At 37.5% G+C, this 25,787-nt stretch overlaps 1 protein-coding gene across 1 annotated transcript in view; it reads left to right on the top strand.

The window, feature by feature from the left end:
- Positions 1–25,787, top strand: part of ROS1 (ROS proto-oncogene 1, receptor tyrosine kinase) — a 77,835-nt gene that overhangs the window by 33,834 nt on the left and 18,214 nt on the right. Inside the window, exons 25-40 of the mRNA XM_032185199.1 lie at positions 401–612; positions 1,379–1,665; positions 3,731–3,907; positions 6,367–6,584; positions 6,960–7,101; positions 11,487–11,719; positions 14,290–14,466; positions 15,514–15,691; positions 16,167–16,284; positions 19,146–19,333; positions 19,944–20,033; positions 20,703–20,838; positions 21,262–21,424; positions 21,700–21,764; positions 24,363–24,492; positions 25,572–25,669. Of these exons, the coding sequence (XP_032041090.1) occupies positions 401–612; positions 1,379–1,665; positions 3,731–3,907; positions 6,367–6,584; positions 6,960–7,101; positions 11,487–11,719; positions 14,290–14,466; positions 15,514–15,691; positions 16,167–16,284; positions 19,146–19,333; positions 19,944–20,033; positions 20,703–20,838; positions 21,262–21,424; positions 21,700–21,764; positions 24,363–24,492; positions 25,572–25,669 (2,612 nt within the window). The remainder of the gene's footprint in view (positions 1–400; positions 613–1,378; positions 1,666–3,730; positions 3,908–6,366; positions 6,585–6,959; positions 7,102–11,486; positions 11,720–14,289; positions 14,467–15,513; positions 15,692–16,166; positions 16,285–19,145; positions 19,334–19,943; positions 20,034–20,702; positions 20,839–21,261; positions 21,425–21,699; positions 21,765–24,362; positions 24,493–25,571; positions 25,670–25,787) is intronic.

Raw genomic sequence — 25,787 nt, 5'->3', positions numbered from 1 at the left:
CCTGAGTATGCCATTGGTATAGTTTTCCTGTTAAACATGTATGATTTTACTGACATCTGCTTTGTTCATGAGACATTTCAACAAATATTTAATTTAAAATTCATACTATTAAATACAAGAAAAGTAATTTTTGTATGAAATGTATTTTAATTTAACTTGTTTTCTTTCTGATTTCAAGAAAACTGAATCAACATGGAAGGAATTATTAATATTAGTGAAACAACAGATTTTGTTTGTATAAAAATATTGGAACCTTCACTCCATGGCATCTCTCTATATTTTGACTTCTATTTTCCAAGTAGTAATGACTTGGGAAACAAATCTGATTTCACAGTGTCCTAGCATCAGGTAGGATAATTCTGCTCTTAAGCAGTTTTAATAATTCTTTTTAACCCTTAAGTTTTTCAAAGATGCATTTCTTCACAATGTCACCGCCATCACAGTAGACTGGATTGCAAGACATCTCTTTGTTGCCCTGAAAACATCATGGAATGAAACTCAAATATTTTTTATTGATCTGGAACTCAAGAAAAAGTCTTTACAAGCCTTGAACGTACAACTGGGTAACCATAATTCAACTGTATCATCTCTGTTGTCGTATCCTCTCTTAAGGTAAGACATAAATTGCTAATAACTTCTTTAAAATATATTTGGAACATGATTTTCATGAAACATCAGCTCTTAAGGACCCAGAAGGACTTATTATATGATAGATGTAGAGTTTAGAGGTATGGTTTAGTGGAGGACTGTTAGTGTTAGGTCAGAGGTTAGACTCGATGATCTTGAGGTCTCTTCCAACCTAGAAATTCTGTGATTCTGTGATATATATTTTTCATATATATATATATGAAAAAAAAAAAAAGAAATATATATTTCATATATATATATATTTCATATATATATATTATATATATTTCATATATATATATAAATATATATATATATTTATATATATATATATTTTTTTTCATTGTGTAACTCTCAGATACTTCTGTGTGTAGTTCTGCTTATATACTTCTACTTGACCTTGGATATATATGTAATTAAAAAAAAATAAACGTCTGTGTGAGTAAAAATTTCAAATGTTACTTAAATCCTGGTAGACTGTTCTGTTCAGGTGATGCAAATGGAAGTCAGCACCATGTAGTCATTAACATAACATAACTGGAAACGTTTATTCTGGAATAGTCTGTTATTGCAATCTTCCATTCAAAAATTTCCTTTAAACACCTAGAATCTCTCTGGAAGTATGCTGCTTTAGTTGCACTGTTTGAAATATTTGGGAGGTTTGTAACTATATTCACTTACAAGAGTGCATTTAGTTCAGACTGTTCAGCTTGAAGTTTTTCTACTGTAAGCAATGCATTTTATTTGATAGCCGCTTGTACTGGATGGAAGAGCTTGATTATGGCAGCCGCATGTTTTATTATGATATTCTGAATAACACTGTGCAACACATTTTGGGATACATATCAGTGGAAGAACAAATGAGGAACTACTGCAGCTGTAATGTGACAGAAGCAGAACTAGGAAGATCTATGAGTATGGATGTGTCTGACTCCAAGAACCCCCAGCTGCTCTTTATCAGAGGAAGAGATGAAATATGGGCCTCAGATGTGGATGGTTGCCATTGCTGGAGACTTACCAGAATACCAAGTATTCAAGGTCTGAGTGCTCTTTTAAATTTCTAGGTAGTTTGTGATTAGTTCTGTTTCTTACACCAACAATGTTAATTTCAGCAAAATAACATTGATGAAGTACTTTCCATATAAAATTTATTAATCTGTAGGCTAGATCAACAAAAAATGTTGTGTCCTATATTTTCAGTTGTGTACCCTGTTGATAGCAACCAGGAGAATTAAGCCTGCATTCTATTAAGATGTCAGTAGAATGGAGATGCTACAGCCTCACACACTACTTGTCAATAGATTTCACTTACAGTATTAAGACATTGTTTTGTTGGGGTTTAATATTAGATACACCTATTACAGTTTATCTCAATGAAAAATTACCATAACATCTTAGGTCATATCTGAAAGTGGCACTGAACACTTCAATATTAGATGTGGGGAGGGTACTTCACGTATGTAGAGTCTTGTATGACAGCTTATCTATGTTTCACTTCTTGTAATGATAATGCTTAATCTTGGTTGCTCAGTTTTCAGCTCATTTCTGCAATAGTGCTGGTAAAGCTGTCCCTCTACCAAAGGAGCTGCCTTGTTGTTCCTGGGAGAAGGCGAAACAGTGTTTTAATCTTGGAAAAATTATGAAAGTTTCTTTGGACAACTCTTGCTCTGTTTTCTTTTTTTTTTTTTCTTTTTTTTAAAAATTATTATTATTATTATTATTATTATTATTATTATTATTATTATTATTATTTTATTTTATTTTTTATGTTATTATTATTTGCTTTATTTGCTATTAAAAAAAAAAAACAAACAAAAAACAAACAAACAGAATTGTAGTTGTCATGACTAAAGATAATAAAAAGCCCCCAAATCTACACTTGTAAAGAGAAATACCAAAGTGTCTCAGCTTCATGAGACCTATTGGAATATAGGTCTCAGTTGGAGGCCAGTCACTAGTGGTGTCCCCCAGGGCTCGGTGCTGGGGCCGGTCCTCTTTAATATCTTCATCGATGATCTGGACGAGGGCATCGAGTGCACCCTCAGTAAGTTCACAGATGACACCAAGTTAGGTGCGTGTGCCGATCTGCTTGAGGGTAGGAAAGCTCTGCAGGAGGATCTGGATAGGCTGCACCGATGGGCTGAGGTCAACTGCATGAAGTTTAACAAGGCCAAGTGCTGGGTCCTGCACCTGGGGCGCAATAACCCCAAGCAGAGCTACAGGCTGGGAGAGGAATGGTTGGAAAGCTGCCAGGCAGAGAAGGACCTGGGAGTGATGGTGGATAGTCGGCTGAATATGAGCCAGCAGTGTGCTCAGGTGGCCAAGAAGGCCAACGGCATCCTGGCTTGTATCAGGAACAGCGTGACCAGCAGGGCTAGGGAGGTGATCGTCCCCCTGTACTCAGCTCTGGTGAGGCCGCACCTCGAGTACTGTGTTCAGTTTTGGGCCCCTCGCTACAAGAAGGACATGGAGGTGCTTGAGCGGGTGCAGAGAAGGGCGACGAAGCTGGTGAGGGGCCTGGAGAACAAGTCCTACGAGGAGCGGCTGAGGGAGCTGGGCTTGTTCAGCCTGGAGAAGAGGAGGCTCAGGGGCGACCTTATTGCTCTCTACAGATACCTTAAAGGAGGCTGTAGCGAGGTTGGGGTTGGCCTGTTCTCCCACGTGCCTGGTGACAGGACGAGGGGGAATGGGTTTAAGTTGAGCCAGGGGATTTTTAGGTTAGATGTTAGGAAGAACTTCTTCACTGAAAGGGTTGTGAGGCACTGGAACAGGCTGCCCAGGGAAGTGGTGGAGTCACCATCCCTGGAAGTCTTCAAAAGACGCTTAGATGTAGAGCTTAGGGATATGGTTTAGTGGGGACTGCTAGCGTTAGGTTGGAGGTTGGACTCGATGACCTTGAGGTCTCTTCCAACCTAGAAAATTCTGTGATTCTGTGATTCTGTGATATCAGAAACCTCTTTTCCAGGAAATGTCTTTGACATTACAGTGTGGCTGAGATACTGACCCATATTGACTCAGTGTGAATAAAAGCATCTATCTGCTCTTGTAAAATTGGCTGCTCAGTGTTAATGCTGAAGCTTAACTCTACAATGTTTTCTTACAGATAAGAAAATTGGCAGCTTGACTGTAGATAAACAGTTTTTATATTGGAGCATTGAAACGAAGAAATATACTGAAATTTATCTGGCAAATAAAGAAACCACAAGACACTCTCTTCAAATGAAAACAAATCATGAGCTGAAAATCTTAGCCTACAGCACAGCAATGCAATCATACCCAGGTAGTGGGGATTTGAGTTGTTCTGTAAATGTAATAAATCTATTTCAGAGCTTGTATTTGAGTTGCAGATCATGCTATATGTACTTAGGTAAAATATGCTTTATGGATTCAGATACCTTCTGGAGGGAAACAATTCACTATGTACATTTTTAAAAGGATGGAAATAAGGACTGGCCATGTGTTGCATGGAAGTTCACAATGGTGTAAATATTGCCTGTGTTTCAATGGCTCAGGGTGATTATACCAAACCATACCTATTTTCAAAGTTATGTTGAACCTAGAGACTTAAAAAAAGGTGGTGAACATTAAAACACAGAAACAGAGCAAACATTGTGTCCTTAAGATGATCTGTAGCTACAAGGTGTTGTTGCAACGAGTTTGTTAATGATCCCTGTTATGACACAGATTTCTGCTATTTTTCATAAGTATGCAACGCTGAAAACAAATGTATGTGCTTCCAAAGGCAAACAGATAAGACCTCCACTTATTAAAGTGATTTATAAAGAAGTGCCTGAGAGGCAATTACAGCTTACTTGCTAGTAGTCTCAGGCTCCACTTACAACTCCTATTGTTTTAAACAATACTGGAGTGATAATGAAAGAAAGAAAAATTAGTTTCAATACAAATCCAGGATTCATTGTAGATATAGGGACTATACTTGTAAGTGCTGAGGTTTATAACAGCTACTAGCAATTTGAATGTGTTAAAATAATTCTTTAACTTCATTTTTTTACATAAAAGTCAGGTATATATACAAGAGAATATTTTAATGGGATGGACTTCTTTGGAATGAAAGAATTTTATGCAGTTTTTGGTAGCTAGCAGAGCTTCCTGAGTATAGCTGCTCTGACCAACACCCAGCCTATTCTTACCAGCACTTTGAGCAAGTTTATTCACATGAGGTCTGTGTGGGCTTGGCATTAGTACAGGAGCTTGGTTTGGCCCTAGTACAAAATGTACCAATCCCTCTCCTGAGGGAATGGGCTCCCTGCAAGAGCCCTAGACTTACCTGGTGCAGAATGAACAACTTAAATCCGAAGGGATTGTTTCTATCTAAAGATCCCCACAGAGCTCTTCTTATTGGAGACTGGACTTCTGCAAGTATATTTAGAGGAACACACATATATGGTTTTTAATGTAAAAAAAAAAAAAAAAAAAAAAAAAAAAAGCATTGCACAGAATTATTTAAGATAAAAGGAAATGAAAATATTAAAATAAGATTTTTTTTTTTTTTGTAATGAAAGCAAATGGGGTGTATGTGAAACAGTGATGTTTGCAAAGACCAGCTGTGTTGACTGACATGCTATTTTTTAAATTTTTTTTTATTTTAGTGATGTGTGCAAGTAGTACTGTTACTTTCCTTTCACTCTAACCTATTTAATTGCCATCCAGAGAAGTGATGTCAGTTGATCATTTAACACATCAGAAGTACTCAGTGAAAATTATCGTCCTGTCACAGACTCTGTGAGAGAATGATTTCTCTGCTGGGTTAGGAGGAAAGGGACTGAATATGCAGTGAAGGATTTTTTTGTGAGGATAAACACATTTCTATGGAACTGCCTGACAGAAACTTTAGTTCTGAAAATGACTCAGATCTTTATTCCACCTGAGATTTTTCCCATGAGAGTTTTACTACTCTAAGAATATATAAATTGAAAAAGACTCAACATTACACTTATTTCTATCAAACAGGCTTTCTGATTCATCTTCCCTTACGTGCATGAGCCAGCTTTTGGCAGGAGTGACAGGGTTGCTCATTTAGGGAGGAAAGATCTTAACAATGTGGTCAGTTGTTCTGGCCGAAGGGCAAACATTTGTCCTTGCACCATCTTTGCCTTCTTGGCAGCAAGTAATGTATTTTAAATATTATTATTATTATTTTTAAAGTATATCAAATGGTAAGGTGTATCTTTTGTTACTTTTTGTATACTGTCATTGAATATTTTTCTATTGTTTTCTCCTTAGAGACCACTTTTTTCTTTCCAAAACTTGTCACTCCATTCCCTGTTGTTACAATGAACTTTACAAGTGAGAAGCTGATTGGAAGAAAAGAGAGATTTAATTGTGAGGGAAAGTTACTTTGTACTCTGCCTATCTGCCTTTTCTGTGACAAGCAAGTTCAAACTCATCAGTGTGTACTACCCTCAATAGCATAGCAATTAAGGTGTGGATTTCCAGGTGTGGATTTTCTTTAGATACCTAAAGAATAGCCTAAATACTGTAAGAGCTCAGATCTTATCAAAGATAAACAAGCCTTTACTTTGGTGACTGTAATCTTTATGTCTACGAACGTAATTAAATATAGTATATCCAAGTGGTAATTTATTCTGTTTCTATTTGTGAAAGCAAAGAGAATACTTTGTGCTTATGCTTTCTCATATGAATCATAGTAGAATCCCATGAGAATTTGGATTGGTCCAATAGTAATTGTTTATTTATATTTTTTGATGTCTTTCTTAGATAAGAGTTGCTTGATTCCATTGCTAGACACTGAGAAACCTTCTATCCTTGATACAACGAACACCAGTTTTACAGTAAGCTTGCCATCTGTCACACCACAGCAGCTATGCCCTGGCATATCCCAGCCTACACCAACATATCTGGTATTTCTCAGAGAAATGACTAGCAACACCAGGAACTCATCCTATCGTTTGTCTACTCTACAGCAAAAAACATTGGTATGGTTGTTTTGGAACAAAAATACATCTGCTATCATATATGAACTGGGCATGATACCACTTCTAATACTTCTAATCATTTTATAAACCATTCTGTAACTTTCTAGCAGAGAGTTTTTCCAGTTCTACATATCCCATAGTAATTCTAATTTCTGATTTGTGTTTGCTAAGTGGTAAATTCCTTAGCTTTTCTTTGTACAAGTACTCCTCTACCTTTTAACACGTCCTTGCTAAAATCCTGTTGGGACTAGATGATCTTTAATGTCCCTCCCAACCCAAACCATTCTATTGTTCTTTGATTCATTGACAGATAATTGGTGTGACAAGTGAGTCTTTTCTGACAATACATATTTGTTATCTGATTTCTAATAATAGGAATTTCAGGGACCTATAGATGTCATAGACAACCTACAACCATTTTCAAGTTATGTCATACAAGCTGCAGTGAAAAACTACTATTCAGATCATGAAGAGCTGGCCACGGGAAAGGAGACAATTGGCACAACTCTATATGGAGGTTTGTTTCACATTTTATTCTAGTTTTAAATAGAATTCTCATCTCATTTAAAGAAAGTGTTTGGTTTGCAAATCAGAAAGTAGATAAATTCTCTGCTCAAAATATAACCTATCTAGATCTTCAGAAGGATTTGGAGACCAAACTTGATGAATCTGTAAAAGTCATAATAAATGTGTATGCTCTTTAATGTTTTCACTTATTGGCTTCCTGTGGAAAGATAAACTATGGATTAAATGACTAAGCAGTTGCAGTTTCTGCCTTAGATCATATTTTCAATAAGTTTTGTTTGAGTGTATGTGCAATTATATATATTTAAATGTGTGTTAGATATGCAGCATTACGACTTTTTCCCTTGGATTGACATTGTACTCATAATTACTGTTTTTTAGGACAATGCAAAATTGTTTCATTGTAAATCAGTCTATAGAGACAACACTTCATTTTTACGTCTCTTTGTCTGAGTGCCAATAGCATCTCTTCTGGAGGTTGTAAAAATTTTGTTGTGCCCTCCTCAGTCCCTTTCATATTAGAAGAAGAAAGTTAGAATAGTCCTTTTGACTTGAGCATTCACTGTGCCATTTAGTGTTGAGAGATGACTTATTAGGGATTAGCTAAAATAGATAAATAAATACATTTGTCAATTTCTCTAATTATGGCAGTAGACTGCTAAGAAACTTGAGTGGGAGAGGACAGTTGAGGGAAGTATGGGTGAAGGCTAGAGCCTAAGATATGATGACTAAGCAGCTAAAAGCAGTTTTACTGAAGCACAGCTATCTCTGTGCTGCGTGATGAGGTGTGACCCACTGATGCAGTGGGAGAGGACAGGGCCATGAGCTTGTAGCAGTGTCTAAGGAAACAGGTAACTCCACCCTAGAAAAAGATGACAGGAGCACAGCTCCCTTTCTGGAAAAGAATGAAGCATTTACAAAATGACAGGCCAAGGCTGCATTTGGGAAAACCTGCTCAGTGCTCTCCATAAGAGACAAGACAGTGAAAGTGAAAGGTGTATTTTGTTTTAAGGGTCTTCCGCTAAGCGCAAAGTTGCTTTTGAAAGAAGCATGAGAAATTAAAGTAAAGAGAAAAGAAAGAGTGGTCAAGAATGGTTAATGTACATATATATATATAGCTTGTTATTCAGTCTGTTTTTTTTTATTATTTCAGAGCTGGACCTGTGCTTCTGTAGTGTGTCTAGTTTATGAAGTCAGTATTCACCTCACATAATATATTTGTGTATTAGCTGATGATGAGCTCAAGAAAAGTGTTTTGGTTAACATCTCCTCTACTTTCTGCTTTGAGTGTAGGATTTTGCAAGTCTCCCTTTCTACTGATATACTCCAAAGGACTGTTTGTCACTTCAGTGCTCTTTTAGATAACTGTCATGTTAAATACACTTATTTAGGACACATTCTCCAGAACAGGATATGAGGAATTTCTTTAACACTTATGCTGTTGATCTGTGGACTGTGTTACGTTATGGGGAATTTATGACTACTCAGCCAATGTTAATTATTCAGCTGCAGGTAGCATGCTACTATTTTGTCTGATCACTAGCATGTATCTTACTGTTTCTTCTCCTCACTTTCTTACATTTATTCTCCACCCTTTACCTTCACAGTTATCCTCTCCACCCTGTTCTGGAGTTCCCAATGCAGAACAGAGGTCTGATGCTGCGTTAGTTCCCTTTCTAACTAGAAAAAACCAATAATGTTTTAGTTGGTGGATTCAGACCCTTATTTGAGTGCAAACCTACCAACTGCTTATCTTGTCATAGTTGATGAAACATGGGACATGGCATAGGGAGGAAACTTGACTCTGCTGCACTTTAATGTAGATGTGGGTCTTGCCCCCATCTGCCTTGATACCAAAATGGCCCTCAAATGCCAAAAGGGCAACTGAGATTTGTAGGAAGACAATTTAAGCTTTAATTTTATTTGATAACCTTACTAGTCTGAGCTAGTTGCCTGCTATAGTTTGAAATGCCTTAATCAGGGCAGGAAAATACTTCTGCCCACCCCCTACATCACTCTCCTGTTTGCACTGTTGAACAGCTACCGTCCCAGTTTCCCTGAAGCTCTTGTCAAGTCCCAGAAAGAAAAGTGAAACAAGAGATGGAGGCATGCTGCCACTCCTCTTTTTGGTACCAGACTTTGGAAGTTATCTTCCAATCCTGCTATTTTTTTATCACTTAATTGGATTTCTCAGTGTCTGCAGCATCACGCAAATAGAGTCACATCCTTTGTAGATCTCTGAATACTATTAGCATATCTCTAAATAGTCCATTGCAGAAGGTAAGAAAAGATGGCCAATGATCAGTGGATTTCAATTCTTTGCAGGGAAATCCACTGTAAAATTTGTATGATCCACTGATTGAATAAGATTGAATATTACTGAGGCAGGAATTCACACTTTTGCTCCTTTGTGTAGTAAACTGAGCCATCCTACAGCAATGTACACACTTTCCATGGAGGAATATAAAGGTAGAATATGAAATGGGAGACTGGGTTGCACCACTGAAATGGAATTTTTCAGGCTCAAGTCAAATGAAACATGAAACTCAGAACAGGCTTCTCTAGTTGGGGCAAAATAAAACAGTATGACCAAAGCAAAATAAAGTCCTAGAACAAAACAAAACAAACAAACAAACAAAAAAAAAAAAAAGCAAACAAAAAAACATATCCCAAAACGTGAGCATTTTAATAGGTATTTTTATCAACATTCAGATCTTTTCACAGTTTGTTGAAAATTTTCCAACTGGCTGTGACTAGAATGTGTATGTGTCCCAGCACCTATGTTCTCAATTTCATGAATGTAACTGCTAGTTTAAATTGTAATCAGACGCTACTAGAGCCACTTGAAGTGTGTATGCTATTTCGCACCTCTGAAGCTGTGTGCATTCCCTCTGTCTTTCCCTCAATTCTGTAATGAAATGAAAGAAGCTTGGATTAATCTTTACTTTTAAACAAACAGTAAGACAGAGGAATGAAAAAAAAAAAAAAAAAAAAAAAAACTTGGAAAAATAAATGCATTGCTCTTGCCACAGAGTGTCACTCTTCCTCCACATATCTTTTAGCTAGTGAAACAAGAAATTTGTCTTACCACTGCAGCTTCTGCACATTTCACTTAAATAACCTGCAGTCTTGCTGGGGATGTATAAATTATAGCATACATTCTCATCATTCTGATATGTTGGGAACCTAGATAGTGTAGCAAACTTTAGCTTTTTACCTATCCAGAAATTCAATAGAAAAAAAAAAAAAAAAAAAAGCCGAGTTGGGGCATTCCATATACCAGTTCAAAGTTTGTTATCTCAAAGATTCAATAGAAGGATCGCTTTTTTCAAAAACAGGTTAGTGACTAACCAGCTGGCATGGACAACAAACCTACAACAACCCAGTTTTTTACATTCTAAACTGGACAAAACAAAGAACTGAAGCATATATGGACTGATGAAAAATGAGCTTGGGGGGTCCTTTTTTTTTTTTTATCTAATAGCCCTTTTAATTCCATCATGCTTACATGGTGTATTTGCAATTTTTTTTTTTTTTCTTGTGTGTGTGTGTGTGTGTGTGTGTAAGTTACTGGCAGTCCAGAATACAGTATTTCTGTTCACCACAGATAATGGATTTAGCGCATCTCCAACATTTAGAAAGCTTATTATATTAGGTGGAAATGCAATGTTTTGCTATGTTATTCTCTATCTTCTCTTGAATTACGATTAACAGTGACATCTTAGGTGAATTTAAACTCTCTGTCAAAGGCCTAGCTCATGATATGTCCTGTGTTTAATGATTTCTTTTAAAGAAAGAAGAATACATAGAATCTATGCAATAACTTAATTTTTCTAGAGGTTTTGGTATAAAGTGAAACTTTAACTTCTAACTTTTAGATCAGACAAAAAATAAATCAGTTTCACACTATATTGGAACTGCACAATTTTTAGAGCCCAAGCTCAGTGATTTAATGTATCTTTGAATGTATCTTTTAACTAGTATTGCAAGATATTTTCAAATTTAGGTTTTTCTTCTTTCAGACTTTTGTGTTTAAAAAAAGACTTTCCAATTGGGATAGTGTACAGGTACTTTTTTAGTGTATAACCAAGTAAACATCATCACAAACTCACATCTGACACTGATTAGTAAAGTAGGAGAGAAGAGGAGTTTTGCGATATGACTATAATGGTATAGGACATATAGGTATATGACAGTTTTGTTTTTTTTTTTGCTTACTTACATGGTACAGTAGCCAAGGATACTACCATATACACATATTTATAATTTGTTTTTCTTCCTCAATGACATGTCTTTATTTCTCTAAAAATAAACCAAACAAAACAACTCTAGTGAGACTGATATTTAAAGGTAGATACATTTTCCTTTTTGTTTCAGTACCAGAGGCAGTTGATTCCATTAAGGCAGTGGTTTTGTCTGATACCACTATCAACATATCTTGGAGTGAACCTCTGAAGCCAAATGGACCTCTGGAATCCATCCGCTATCAAATATCTGTCAATTTTTTATCTCCTTTCCCAGCAACACCCTTACGAAAAAGTGAATTTCCAAATGGGACACTTGCTTGGTCTGTCACTGGACTCCAGTCCGGAACAAACAATTTATTCAAGGTATAATGATAAACAGTATAATCACAACCTGTTTGTTCACTAACCTGGAATTTGTTAAATTGCCATTCTATAAATCTATATTCGTGTTTTGAAAATATGAATTCAAAACTTGGCAGAATTCTCTCAGTCTTTTGCTCTTTTGATTAAGGAAAATTAAGTATAACAGCTTATTCCTACATGGGTTTATCAGGTGAAATCCTTAAAACTGAGATCTTTTTTATTAGATGACCATATCACAGCTCTCAAAAGTAAATAGGAGATTCTACTGTAATCCTGCTGTAATTGCTCTGATAGTTGCTGGAATTACTCTGAACATGCTAAGAGAGGGTCAACTGATGGAAAACCTCTGTTCTCCAAGGAGGAGGCCTAGAACTGTGGCCTAATTGTAAAATGCTTACAAAATGCAATAAACAAGGCTATGCAAATAGGTCACAGTCAAATGATTTTATTTTTTTTTTCTTGGGAAAGCAAAAGGTCTGAACATTTCAATACCAGGGAACTCTCTATTGTTACTATTAATAGCAGGCTCAGCCATTTCACCAGTTGTTGTTTTTTCTTTTAAAAAAAATGTAACAAATAGTTTTTCCTTAGGGGGAAAAAAAAATTCTCTTAGTCCAATAAAAGAAAAAAGTATCTGACAGGTCCATGGAGATATAAGTGATGATTGAATTAATAGCTGACAGTACATAATGCTGATTCTGTTTTGCAGCAGCCACCTTTTAAAATAACAGCATATTATATAGCTTGCTTGCAAGCTTCACAACAAAACCAAGATATCAATGTTGACCCTTTAACAAATGCAGAAGATTAACTATGACTATAACTTAAAAATGTAAGCATGGGCTTCGTTCTTTGGAGGACTTTTAAGAAAATTTCTGTAGACAAGAATATTGAAAGGTGGTTGCAAACCATCTGATTTTGGATTTTGTTGGCATATGATGCTATCAGTACAGTAGAAAAAATAGTTCTTTTCCACTGTCTAGGCAAGTCACAGACAGAAGAAGATCCATGTTTTTCAACTATCAATTTGAAGCAGAAAGTTTTTTAGAGGAATATTGAAAATATAATAATAGACCTGCCCCAGGATGATTAGCAGAATGGAATATTCATCTGTCAGCAGCTGCAGTTCATGTGTACTCCCATATCAACATCACATGAAAACTTTGGTGGCTTGTGTGGTTATGGTGTCAGACAGTAACTCAGGCAGACAGGTTGTGTGGGCAACTGGGGCAGGGGGAGCAGCCTCCTGAAGTAATGTCAGTATTACCTGCCTGAGCACATGTCACTGCCGTAAGAATAAGAGAAAATAGTTTAATGTGGTGATAAAACCAAGAAAATGTAGGAAGAATTGGTTGCAGTATCTAGTAGTTTTTATTTATTTTTTGTTGTTGTTTTTTTTTTTTTTTTTTTTTGAGGAACAGGACATCTATATCTAGGTATTTAATACAATGGCATGAAACCAAGTGTTGCACAATAAATTTGGATGAAAGATCAGCTTAAAGAATACTTATAAAAGTTGATGTATTTAAAACATCAAGGATCTGTTTACAAATTGTCTGTGAACATTCAAGATTATCTTCTATAATTTTTGGAAGCAAGGAAGTCCCATTGAATTAGCAAAAAGAAAATGCCTAGCTTCAAAAAGGAAATTATAGACCACTTTGTGTAACTTCGATAGCTGAATGCATTATTATGTATATTTTCAGTAGGACTACATTTGAACAAAACGATAAATAATTGGTACACAAGCAACTAGAGGAAAATACGGGAATAAAAATGTGCAGTGCGAGTTCATAAGAACAAAACATACTGCTTCCTCCTTTACAGATGACAATTTTATGTTAAAAGGAAAAGAATAAATGATGTACCTGGACAACAGGATTATCATCAGAGAGACATTTTAGAAGTCAGCCAAGTACATGTTGTCTGCAGAATTCACACTGCAGAATCCATCACAAATGCATGTAGTTAGAGTGGTTTTCAGAATTCACCCTTGGCCTACGAGAACATTCAGCTGACGGCTGGAGGGGATCTGTTCTGTCCTAAATTTGATTTTGTGCTTTTGTTAATAATTTAGGTGGTGTAATGAGGAATATATATATATATATATATATATATATACATACACATATAAACCTATATGAATGTATGTAAGTATGCATACCCAAACACGTCATATTTAGTTGTGGTTTACTGGAAGGCAGTGTGCTAAGGCACATTCTCACCTCATGTTTTTGTGATTGTAGAACGCTGACCAGCATGTGCACATGTAACATCTGCATGCTGGTGTAAGAGCCTATGAAATTAGGAAAGGTCTAAAAAGAGAAGAGTCTTGGTAGAAAGATGGAATGAGAAACTCAGAAGAGACTCTGAGGAGGGGAACTCCAGAAACCATGAACTTCCAGCCTGAAGATTAGTAATGCTGAAGATGTGGAACTCAAAATGTTTCATCCTATATTGCCTGAATATTGTGTTGATTGAAAACAGCTATTCTTCCAAACATTTTGAGTTGTTAAAGCTACCTTTTCCAACTGGTCTGGTACTGTGCAGTTCATTTCTTTCCTTACTAGGTTCTTGCTTTTCATCCCAATGAGAACTGGTTTTCTGAAAGTGTCCCTGTTACTGCAAAAACTTTTGAGACTCCACCTGCACCTGTCAACATATTCCCCAGAAATACCAGTTTCCAGCTAGAATGGCAAGCTCCTCTGCATGTCAATGGAACCAGCTTCTGGTTTGAGCTGCGTAAGGTAAAAATACTCCTGAGGTGTTTGTATATATATATATATATATATATTTTTTTTTTTTTCCAGATCAAACTTAACCCACTTCTCTCCTGGTGAGCGAGACAGGGTGGCAGGACATCTATGAAGAACCTCAGTGGTTAATTTGGGCATGGTGACGTCAGACTTAGTGACTCAGAAGGGGCAGGATGGAGGCAGCATTTGCCAGGAACAAGGGGGGAGTGCAGCTGCAGCATTCAATGCTCCACAGTGCCAAAGGACATCCTGGATGACCCATCCAGAATTCCTCCTGGGTCTCCTGTTTCAGTATAGTCCCCTCCCTCTTTCCTCACTGCCCTCCCCCAACCCAGCTGGTAGTTACAAATCGTATGTCCACTCTGCACAAGAAAGTAAAGAAAAGGATTTTCAGCACTAAATGTCAGCTACAACCTGGCATTTTATTTTCCTGTTAGAGAGGTTAGGAGAAATGCTGAAGAGAAAAACAGGCCTGGTTGTGCAGACTGGTGAAGTGCTGCAGTGACAGCAGCATGGATGGAAGCTTCAGGTTTTACTTTCTGGACCACTGGACACAGAAAATGTCATATGCTAATCTGGATCACATAGATTCCTTAATATAGATAATCAGATCCATTAGGCCTATACCAGACATTTCCCATCTGCCCTAAAACAAATGTCATAGCACAACTCAACTAAACTGTCTCCATTCAATTGCATCGTGGCAAGCTGAACTCATGGGCATGTCACCACAGTGATCCAGAAATATAAACTGCACAGAGCTAAGCAAGGGGAAGGCTCCTTTTGGCTGGGCAAAGGGGTCACTTAATCTGTTGTCCTTTATGGCTGCCAAGATTTGTAGGTCTCCTGAAAACAAAGAAAAAAACCTAGTTTTTGTGTCCTTGGTCTCTAAGAAGACGAAGTCCTGTAATTGAAACAACACATGCATAATCTCTCCCCTATTATAATAAAAGGTGGTAAAGTAGTTAATATATCCAGAGATGGACTTACTTTCAATAGAGCAAGAATGTTGACCATGATGATACTTTATTTTTCTAGTGGCAAACAAAAAGTGACTGGTTTTCTCCTGCAAGCACTACATGCAGCACCGCAGGTCTTATTTACACGTGTAATCTCACAGGAACTCTTCCTTCTACCAACTATCTTGTAAGAGTGACAGTAGTATATGTTACGGGAGTGAAAAGTACTTCCTCTTCAACAATCTTTAAAACAACAGGTAAGGACATAGTGTAAAATAACAAGATTCTAAGACTATTTTTAGGACATGAATAATCAAACACAATATTTTGAAAAGCAGGCAATTTTTTTTTTTTTATACTAAGAGACAATAGTTTTGTGTGTTTAAAAAATAAATAACAATATACCATCTTGGCAAAAGTAATGTGAGGAAAGAAATTAAGATTTACTTTCAAGTGTAGCACAGGAAAAGAGTGAGGGAAATTGAAATATCTATATACATGTGAACTCACAGCTACTTGTGAAAGGCTGCATGGGAGTGAAAATTTTGAAATTTGGCCATCACAAAGAGAAAGCCAAAGATTCATTCTCCATAGGGATTATTAATCTAGATTCTTGGTTCACCTGAACATACAAACAGCCATGGACATGTCCAAATTTTGTTCCATGTCTGTTAGCTCTTTGTCTTGGTATACATGTTTTAAATGTTTTGTTTCTTCCCTGTTTGGTCAAAGCCGGTGTTCCTAGTAAGCCAGGAACTCCCAAAAGAGCAGAATACACAAAAAACTCTGTACAGTGGGAAAAGGCTGAAGACAATGGGAGCAACCTGACCTACTACATCTTAGAAAGCAGGTAAGCCATGTGTGCAGACACTCTTCACCTAGGGAGCAGCCCAGAACAAACCTGGGTAAGCAGGGGGAGGCTTTCCTAGCAGTTGTGTCTGGCTGTTCCAGCTACATGCACAGGTGGGCTAATTTGGGTGCCAAGGATGCTATAGTCATCCACTTCCTTCCAAGGAAGCACTGGAGTGTTGTTCATTCACAGGTCAGGGAAAATCTCTGTCTACCTTTGAGAGAAAAGGGCAACCAGAAGCGATGTGAGCGAGGTCCATGGGAAGCAGCAGATATTCTGCATGCGTGCTCTCCCTGTTAAGAGGCAGACAAAGCCTCCCAGCAGTACCTGGCTGTGAAAGCTGCATGTTGTGAAGACAAGGGTGATGGGAGGGTGGGCTGTAGAAAGCTACAGAGAGCAGGATGGCTACTCTGCCACTGCCAGACAACTCACATGGTCTGCAAGCCTGTGTCTTGGGAAATTAGCATAGCAGTCACAGGCTAGGCCTGCAACACATGCCTCAACTTTGGTGTGCTAGCTAAGAAATAAGTTTTGAGCTGCCCTTTGAGCCCAAACCAATATGGAGATTTTGGAAAATCCCTCAGAGTTTATTGCTTATGTTTTTAAAATTATCTTTGCTTGGACTTTTGTACAGACTAAGAGCAGAAGTATGAAATTTCTGAGGTGACTAGCACTTTTTGTTTTCTCCATTTTAAGTATCCAACTTGAGACAATTGAAATTGTTCTGATTTTTCAGAAGGTTTATGGGGCTGTGTTAAAATTAGGCTTCATCACTTTTTTTTGAAACTGGAAAATTTGAAGTATGCCTGATACAACTAATCATTTTTGGAAATATGGATCTGAGATCTCAAGGGCTTTTGCTTTGGTCCTGGTGGGAAGAGTGAAATGTCAATGATGGAAACAGCCATTCCCATAGGATCTCTTCCTTGGGTAATACAAGTAGCCATTGTTTCCATAAATTTCTAGGAAACATAGAAGAAAATATAAACTAGCAACATTTCCAGACCAACCCTGAAATACATGGTTGTATCCAGATACATATATTTGGATATATATTGTTGATTAGAAGACTCAGAAATACTTTCAAATCTGAATTTTCTAGCATTCAGTAAATATTCAAAGCTAAAATGTATGTAGAAATATATTAGCATTCAAGGGGCCCACAGAAAGCTATTATAAAGTTGCTAAAATTGATCATAAGCTATTCCCATCAACATGGGATGACTAGATAATCTTTATAGTGCTCTGTCAGCAAATTCAGATCTTCTGGAGTATACATATAACACTCATTAGGCATCCACGGAGTGTTAATTCACACTTATTCCTGCACTAGCATTGTCAAGGTTGTATGGATGGGTTACAGTATATTAATGAGGCAGTGACTTTGAAATTTCTTATTTTTTTGACCACAACTCTGGAGAGATCTGTTTAAGGCAGTCAGTGCAAGGCTTAATTTAGGCACTATTTAAAACTGAAGAGATTCCATTTGCTGGGATATTCCTATAATGTTTTAAATGAGCAGTGATAGAGGGAAGCAAGGTTTTAAACTCAGCTGGTATTTATTTTTCCTCAGTTAACTTGGTGCTTATGAAAGTTAAGGACTGACAGCGCTGTGGAGTTGAGCATACTTTACTTATATAAGTTTTCACCCAGACATATTTTCCTGGTGCTGTAAGCTTCCATACAGTTCTGTGAGTGTACATCAGCACTGACCTGCATGCTATGAGACCACAATAATTTTGATATGCCAGCAGCCACATTGTACCTGGCTTGCTTTGGATGGGAAAAGAAAGGACAGTCCCTTGGCCTGTGTTGGGGCTGTGCTTTAGCCGCTGTGTTCTCCAGGCCCAGCTTCGTATTCATCTCTGAATCGTACTGTATCAACGAGGCTTTTTTTTTAGTTTAACAAAATATGCTTTTGTCATGCAGTTTGAATGTGCATACACTGGTGTTTTTGACTTACTTTGACTTTGAACTTCATGGTACTTTTACACCAGTTAGAAAAAGGTAAAGTCAGACCTATAGTATTCTAGAACATATTTGCGTAGCCCTTTGAAACAACCCCTGTTTTTCATACAGCTATGATAGGGATGTGAACATGAACATATAGTTTTCACATGTCTTTTTAGTTTAGAAATATTTGGCCTTTTTTTTTTTTTTTTTCTGCATTGAAGTATGTTGGCAGAATGATTGACATGCTTACGAAGGTCATTTCACATGAAATATTACAGTCCTGTGTGACATGAAAAGATATTTCAGATATGGCCTTTCAAGTTTAAATACGTGGTCTTCTTTTGGTTGGTGAATAATCACCTCTGAATTTATTGTGAGCAATCAATCTCAGTCCAATGGGGAAAGGAAGAAATATACGCAGCAGTCAGCAGATACTATGGGAAACTGACTAGCTAAAGAATTGTGTCTTCACTGCCAATGACTTGCTTCCTGTTTAGCTTGTGAAACCTGATGCACAAGAGCCACTGAGTTACTCTAGGCCCAGGAAAGCAAAAACTTCTAACAGTACACATTTTTTTTTTTTTTTTTCCTGAAAGCTAAATAAGAATGTTTTGAAATCTTGGCTCTAAGCTGTGCACTGAAACAGGTGAAAATGTGTTGTAGCTTTGTATGTCTAAAATGTTCTAATATTACATTTCCCATGACAAGCGAAAGATCTGTGATTCCTAGCATGGCTGAAATGGCATGGTGCAATTTTCTGCGCTGTAGCCAAAACTCCATGACTAGATTGAGCTTTCATGCAGGCAGAGAGATTTTGTGAAGGCTGTGGAACTGAAGAAAGGGGAAGAAGCAGTAAGCAGCCCTCGCTGCATTAACATACAGAGGTAATTTTGATGTGCCTGTTGTAGGAAGCAGACTGACAGCACCAACAAAATGAAGTCCTTGTGGGTGGTGGTTTATAATGGCTCCTGTGCCAGTATTTGCACATGGAAGGCCAAGAACCTAGAAGGAACTTTCCAGTTTAGAGCAGCAGCTGCAAATGTGCTTGGCCTTGGTGAATACAGTGACACGAGCAAGGATATTGTGTTGAGTAAAGGTATGTCCTGCACTTTCTTATTCTGTTAATCAAGTGTTTTATTCAGAGTAATTATACTTATTTCTGAAGAGAGACCTGCTATTTTATGATGAATTTGCTGCACAAGTAAAATAATGTGTCTAAGTGGCTGATCATATGGTAGCATTCATATGGTGAGCCTAGCTCACCATGGGCCTGAACTTTGTTTCTGCTCCTTTATATTGATTTGTCTTTGTGGCCCTACATTATGCATCATGGTATGATTCTTGAAGTAAATGCAAGCTTCTGTGATGGGTTAAGATGTGAAAATTACTTCTTGCCACCAGCTAGAATGTTAGACCTACACACTGGAGGCGTTTTTGAAAATCCCATTGTGAGTGGTCAAGCGGTTAGTGCTTTCTTGTTACATACATGCAGTAGGTCATCACTGCAAAAATACTCCAGACCTAGGGGAGGAGAATTAGTTTGACCAAATGTAGATGTCTCCATATAGTCTATAAGAGAGCTTTGTAGAAAGCAAAACATTTAAACAACAAGCAGCTAAAGGGTCCTCTCAGGTTTACTCAGCTCTGTCATATTGATACGGTTCATGTACACAGGGATTTACCAGTTTTCCTCTTCTATTTAACAGATACTGTGACCTACCCAGACATCATTGATATTGTTGCTGTGATTGGAGCGGTTGTGCTGGGCTTGTGTATGGTTATGCTGTTCGGTTTCGGTATGTGGCTGAATTTTTTTGCATATCTTTGGTTTGCCAGACCCCAGAAAAAGGTAGTACAGACAACAGGGGATAATGGGCCTCCAGGTTTAGGGAAATGCTGAACAATCCCCAGTGTGGGAGCTGGGGGGAATTTGTGAGCTTTCGTCTTTCAAAACCCTAGAGATAGTTGGTTACACTTTCAGTATCTAGGATTTCATCCTCAGGCATTTCTTGCCGTTGATTCCTTGCAGGGAGAGCACAGAAATGTTGAAGGAGCTCTGACATTCCTGTATCCTTATGAAAACTTGTACTTTGTAATTCTCAAGTTGGGTACTGCACTTGTTCTTCAAAAGTTTCCATTTTTTTCCTCTTCTACTTTGTCCCTGAAGGAAGGATGCAGAGATTACCCTGGGTTAATGGCCCTGCCCTCTCATTCCTAGTCTTCTCCCTGGGGTATTGCACCAGCCCTTTGGGATTGGGTCTTGCCACATTCACAAGTGGGCACGTGACTGATCTCTTAGTTGACTGTCTTCCATGGGAAAAGGTGGTGGCCAGATGGAAATGTCTTACTTACACAAGGGGGATCATGCTGAACAGAATAACAACAATAAAAAAACACTTGTAGTCTACTCACTTACTGGTGTACTCTCAGAGTGAAATATCTGGTGGTCTTCTTCTCTGTTCCAGTATGGTACCAAAGAAGGAAATCCAGAAAACCGTCCTTAATCGGGCAGATAGTGCTTGTTAAGGAAGATAAAGAATTAGCTCAACTCAGGGGGATGGCTGAAGCAGTGGGACTAGCCAATGCCTGTTATGCTGTCAGGTATGTCCTTGAAGCAAATACATTTTCTGGACAAAAATATGTAAAAGGACTTCACTGGACTGTTTTTTTTTTTTATCAGTGCGCCCATCCCTGATGCCTTGACATGATGTTGAGGGCCACGTCTGCACAGCAGGGCAGGTCTGCTCTGAAGCATGCCCTGCCATGCTGCCTCCCTGGTGCATATCCTGGCCTGGATTGCCTTTAGCCCACCCTGCACACTCACTTTGGCAAGAAATGCAAATGCAGGGGCAGGGAAGGAGACATGGTGTTTTCCAGTAAATTCCAGAACATCTAGATCTCATCTGAACTCCCCTTAAATGTACCCGATGAGACAAGTAGTACCAGATTCATTTGAGAAGTAAATTTAATAACATTTCAAGCATGTTTAAATATTAACAAGTGACTAGTATTGCTGTTTTGTAGCATTCTTCCTTCTCAAGCTGAGATTGACTTATTGCCAGCTTTCCCCCGGGACAAACTGAACTTACACAAATTGTTAGGAAGTGGAGCCTTTGGAGAGGTGTACGAAGGAACTGCAGTAGATATCCTGGCAGATGGAAGAGGAGAAACCAAAGTAGCAGTCAAGGTAATTGCAGCTGTACAGTGCTCTGGCAACAGAATGGATGGGCAGAGAGATTTGGCTCAGAGGTTATACCACCAAAACAGACATTGCAAGATTTGTATATTTTCTTGCAGGATTTCTTGCAAGTCGCTTAAAGCTGAACCTATCGCTTTGTAATGATTGCTGGAAAATACTGTGTAGGAAAGGCTGTGTCTAGGTCTGGTTGCTTTTCTTAAGCACTGTGTGATAATGGTGGTGGTGACCTAAGTGTTATTACACTTGTGCTTTTTGTTGAGTAGACTTTGAAGAGGGGTGCAACAGACCAAGAGAAGAGTGAATTCTTGAAGGAGGCACACTTAATGAGGTAGGAATAGCTTTGCCATTCGGTACCATTTAAAGCTGTTATTATATGAGGGTGGTGGCCTTGAAGAGGAATGAGAGCAACACTTTTCTCTAAACAAATTAGTGTGGCATTTTGGGGTGTTCTCATGTTTCTGCTAAAAAAAAAATACTACTGATGAATCTCATGAAAATAAAGCTGTAAGACTTTTACAGAATTTAAGATGCAGACTGCAAGTTCGAGTCATGGATCTTTTGGTTTTTGGACCTGAAAAATATTTCAATATCTTTGCTTTACTAGAATTAAGTTAGTTGTTAAAGGTAAATGGGCAACATTTGTCTAATATTGTTTTAATATTATATTTATGAAAATAAATATACCAAAACAAACTGATGCCTTGCAGTTTCAATTTGCTGTGGAGTTTTTTTTTTTTTTTTTTTTTAAATGTGTATAAATTGCCACTAGAGGCTGCCACATGCTTCTTCTACTAAGGTGTACCCCAAAAAATAATGTGTATAGACTGTGCAATAACTTCACATAGAAAAGTCAGTGTGTTAGCTAGAAGTCTGGTTTTCCAGAGTTTCCAGAGAGAACAGTAGAAGTTGAACTGAAGTTTTCAGCTGATAGCATAAAACTAAGAGTACAGTTAGGGTTTCAGATGTGCTGATCTGCACTTCTTTGACTTCTGTTTCATGAGTGCAGGATTATAATATTTTAAAAAGTGAAAGACTTCTTCCTGTACAGGATAAATGCTATTCTAAATTTGAAATTGTTTTACACAGTAGTCTTTTTTTGTTTACTTGTTTTTTTTAAAAATCTTGCATTACTTTGAGTGTTATTATACACTATACATTGAATGATGGAAAAGGCTTGTGAAAACTAAAAGGAAATCATGTCATTACAATCTAAATTTATGATGAAGAGTAAGAGTTGAGTGTAAACTTCCTACAGTCTATCTATTTGGCAGTCATAAACCTGGTTAGGGACACTTTTCTGTGTAGTATGAAAATTATATGAAAGTCCCTAAAGCTTCCCCCCCCCCCCCCCTTTTTTTTTTTTTTTTTGCTTTTTGCTTTTTTTTTCCTCCAGCTATTAATCCAAAATGAGAATTCCTGGAAAAATATGTTATTGGAAATTACATTTAAATGTAAGCACTAATGTGGGCCCATGAATATAACAATCCAATGAGACAAAGAAACGAAGAGAATAGGAAAGTTCAAGTGTTACATATTCATGGGAGTCTTTAAATAATAATAATAAAAAAGCATGTTTTATTTATTTATTCATTTATTTTTGATGTGATAAAGAGTGATTTAGTTTCCTCCTGGAGGGCTTAGGCACTTTTTTTGATGTTCATCTATGAGGCCTCAAATTAAACCAAAGGTAGAAAAGGCACATAAATTGACCTGACTGTTTACAAACCCTGATGTTCATTCTTTAAAAGTTGCTTGCCTCTTGGAAGTGTGTTAAAATTCAGCAGTGGTGTTATGCTGTCCTGGTTAAACAAGGACTATTGGCTTCTTCTATTATTGTTATGCAAAGCTGTGAGTATCAGTATTTCAAACAGTCATTTGATACTGGTGATTGGTGGGTCATTTGTGTACAAATATATGTAGCAAATTCCTGGGTGTATCCCATCACTTGGGAACTAAGGAATGACAGCTCAGTAGAGAAAGGGCTGTGTGAGCTGTAAGGAAAGTGCCAGGTGTTCCTTTCTCTGTTTTTGTTCTTGAGAGTGCTAAAGTTTGTCTGATTGAGATATGTGCTGGAGGCTGGGGGGGGTGGGACTGTCAAATTCAAAATCATACTTGTTCCTAAAGAGTTTTTGCCCACACCTAAGATTACGCAAATTGAAAGAGGTTAGAAGGAAAATGTTCCTCTGTTGTATTTGTTTGTTTACTCTGGTACGTTTGACAGCCCTTTAGACACCATCAGTTTCCGCAACAGAGTCAGGTTTCTCTGTCTGATGGTGTAAGTCCTTTCACACAGCAGAGTGAAGAGAAAACCATTTTTAAACACAACAAATGTGGTTGTAAAAACACGGGCACTGATGAAGTGTATAAATGTTCTTCATTCCTTGAAAAGTGCTAGATCTCAGAGGACTGATTGCTCTGTCATAATCCCATTTTTCTGGACACAGGCATTACTAGCATATCTGCAGGTTCTTGTGCATATTTTGTTTCTCTGGAAAATGTACTGTCATTCTTCTCAATAGTTCAAATCAATAGTTCAACTGTGATTACTGTAGTAAAAATACTCTATTAAAATAATAGAGATACCTTTAACGTACAGATGGCAATTCATGTTATTCCTAAATGAGACTGCCATTTGGCTACCTTGCCTTGCTTCCTGTAAACATGATGACGTCTGCTTTTAACATGTGTGCATATATTAGAGTGCTTGTCAAAGTACAGTGTAAATCTGTATTTTGAAAGGCTGTCCGTGAAATTGTCCCCTTAGTGAGCAAGTTCTGGCATTTTAAGTTATTAAATCATGATGTCGGCAGAGGCAGGCTTGTAAATCCTAAACTGCTCATTCATTTCTTGGAGCTATATGAAAATTATTAACTGTCAACCAATTGGACTTTTCATACATAATCTTACATCATTTCCTTCTCTTTAGTAAATTTGATCACCCCCACATTCTGAAGTTACTTGGAGTGTGCCTGTTAAATGAACCTCAGTACCTTATACTGGAGCTGATGGAAGGAGGGGATCTCCTTAGCTATTTACGAGGAGCCAGAGAGCAAAAGGTAGGATAAAGACCCTGAGGGTTCTATTTTTAACCTGTAGCTTCGCACTGTTTCTCAGTTTTAATCTTCCTCAAAGGTCATGCTGATGTCCAGCTTTTCTGCATCTGCAAGCTCAGACCTGGTTGTTCCTTAATGCCCTGGGACCTCAGTGTTGAGTGCTGACCAAGCATGTTGTGAAGAAGATTGAATGTTGTGTTAAATGTCATCAGACTGAAATTGTTCTCTTTTTTTTTTTTTTTTTTTTTCAGTCATGATATGTCTGCTGAGTTCCTTTCTATGAACACCATGAACAGTGTTTTGAAAAATGATTATACATAATGATATCTGATCATCATACATATGATACATTGTGTATCTGGTCCACTAGACCTCATTTTTTTTTTTTTTCTGCTTTGAATAGTGGAAATATTCATAATGTGATAAGCAGAATCCAAGCACATAAGAAGATACTGTCCTTGTGCCTGTATCCATAAAGTCTTTACAGTAAAGAAAAGAAAAGAATAAAGAATAGATCTCTTTAATTAAGAAAGAGGTTAATTAATTTTCATAAGTAGAATGTAGATTTAAAGTATGAATGGTAGGATTATATGTCAAAGGGGCTTGACACTGGAATTTTATAGCATCGTAGCAATCATCTAATTTGTGTAGATGATCGCATCAAATCCACAGTCATTATTGAGGTGATATTCTATCAATCCGTAGTCTATCAATATGTATTCTACTGGAATAATATATTCTCTTAATACAGCAGCAAGCAAACCTGATATGATAGTGGGAGGAAAGTTTTGGTGTCCCATTTCTGCAACTAAAACAACGAAGTGATTCTGAAGTCCCTAGGATATTCTTAACCCCAAATCAAAGAACAGGATGTGTTCACCTGCCTTGCAGTGCTGTGATTTAGCAGTTTACCCTGCAAGTAATTAGCATCTGCTCTATTGGCATACAGATAGTTTGCACCTGTTTTGGAAAAATCCTATAAATTTCAAAGAGAAAACAATACTGCTTTTGTACAGGGAGGCTGTTATTCTGAGTCTGTAAAGCTGGAAGTCATGGGTAACTTCTGCCTTTGTTTTTTGTAGCTCCAGAGTTCCTTACTGACAGTGACTGACCTCTTGGATATATGCTTGGATATTTGCAAAGGCTGTGTCTATTTAGAGAAAATGCATTTCATACACAGGTACAGAACTTATTTCGTTAGCCTTCCAAGGCTTACCCACAGTATCAGGAGTAGTTATCTTACAGGAGTAATTATCTGGGAAAGGTGTCACAATGTAACAGGAAAAGTGAGAGCACTG

The sequence above is a fragment of the Aythya fuligula genome, chromosome 3 (genome assembly GCF_009819795.1).
Source record: "Aythya fuligula isolate bAytFul2 chromosome 3, bAytFul2.pri, whole genome shotgun sequence".
NCBI lineage: Eukaryota > Metazoa > Chordata > Aves > Anseriformes > Anatidae > Aythya > Aythya fuligula.
Note: the sequence above shows the minus strand (reverse complement) of the source record. Positions and strands in the feature narration are given on the sequence as shown.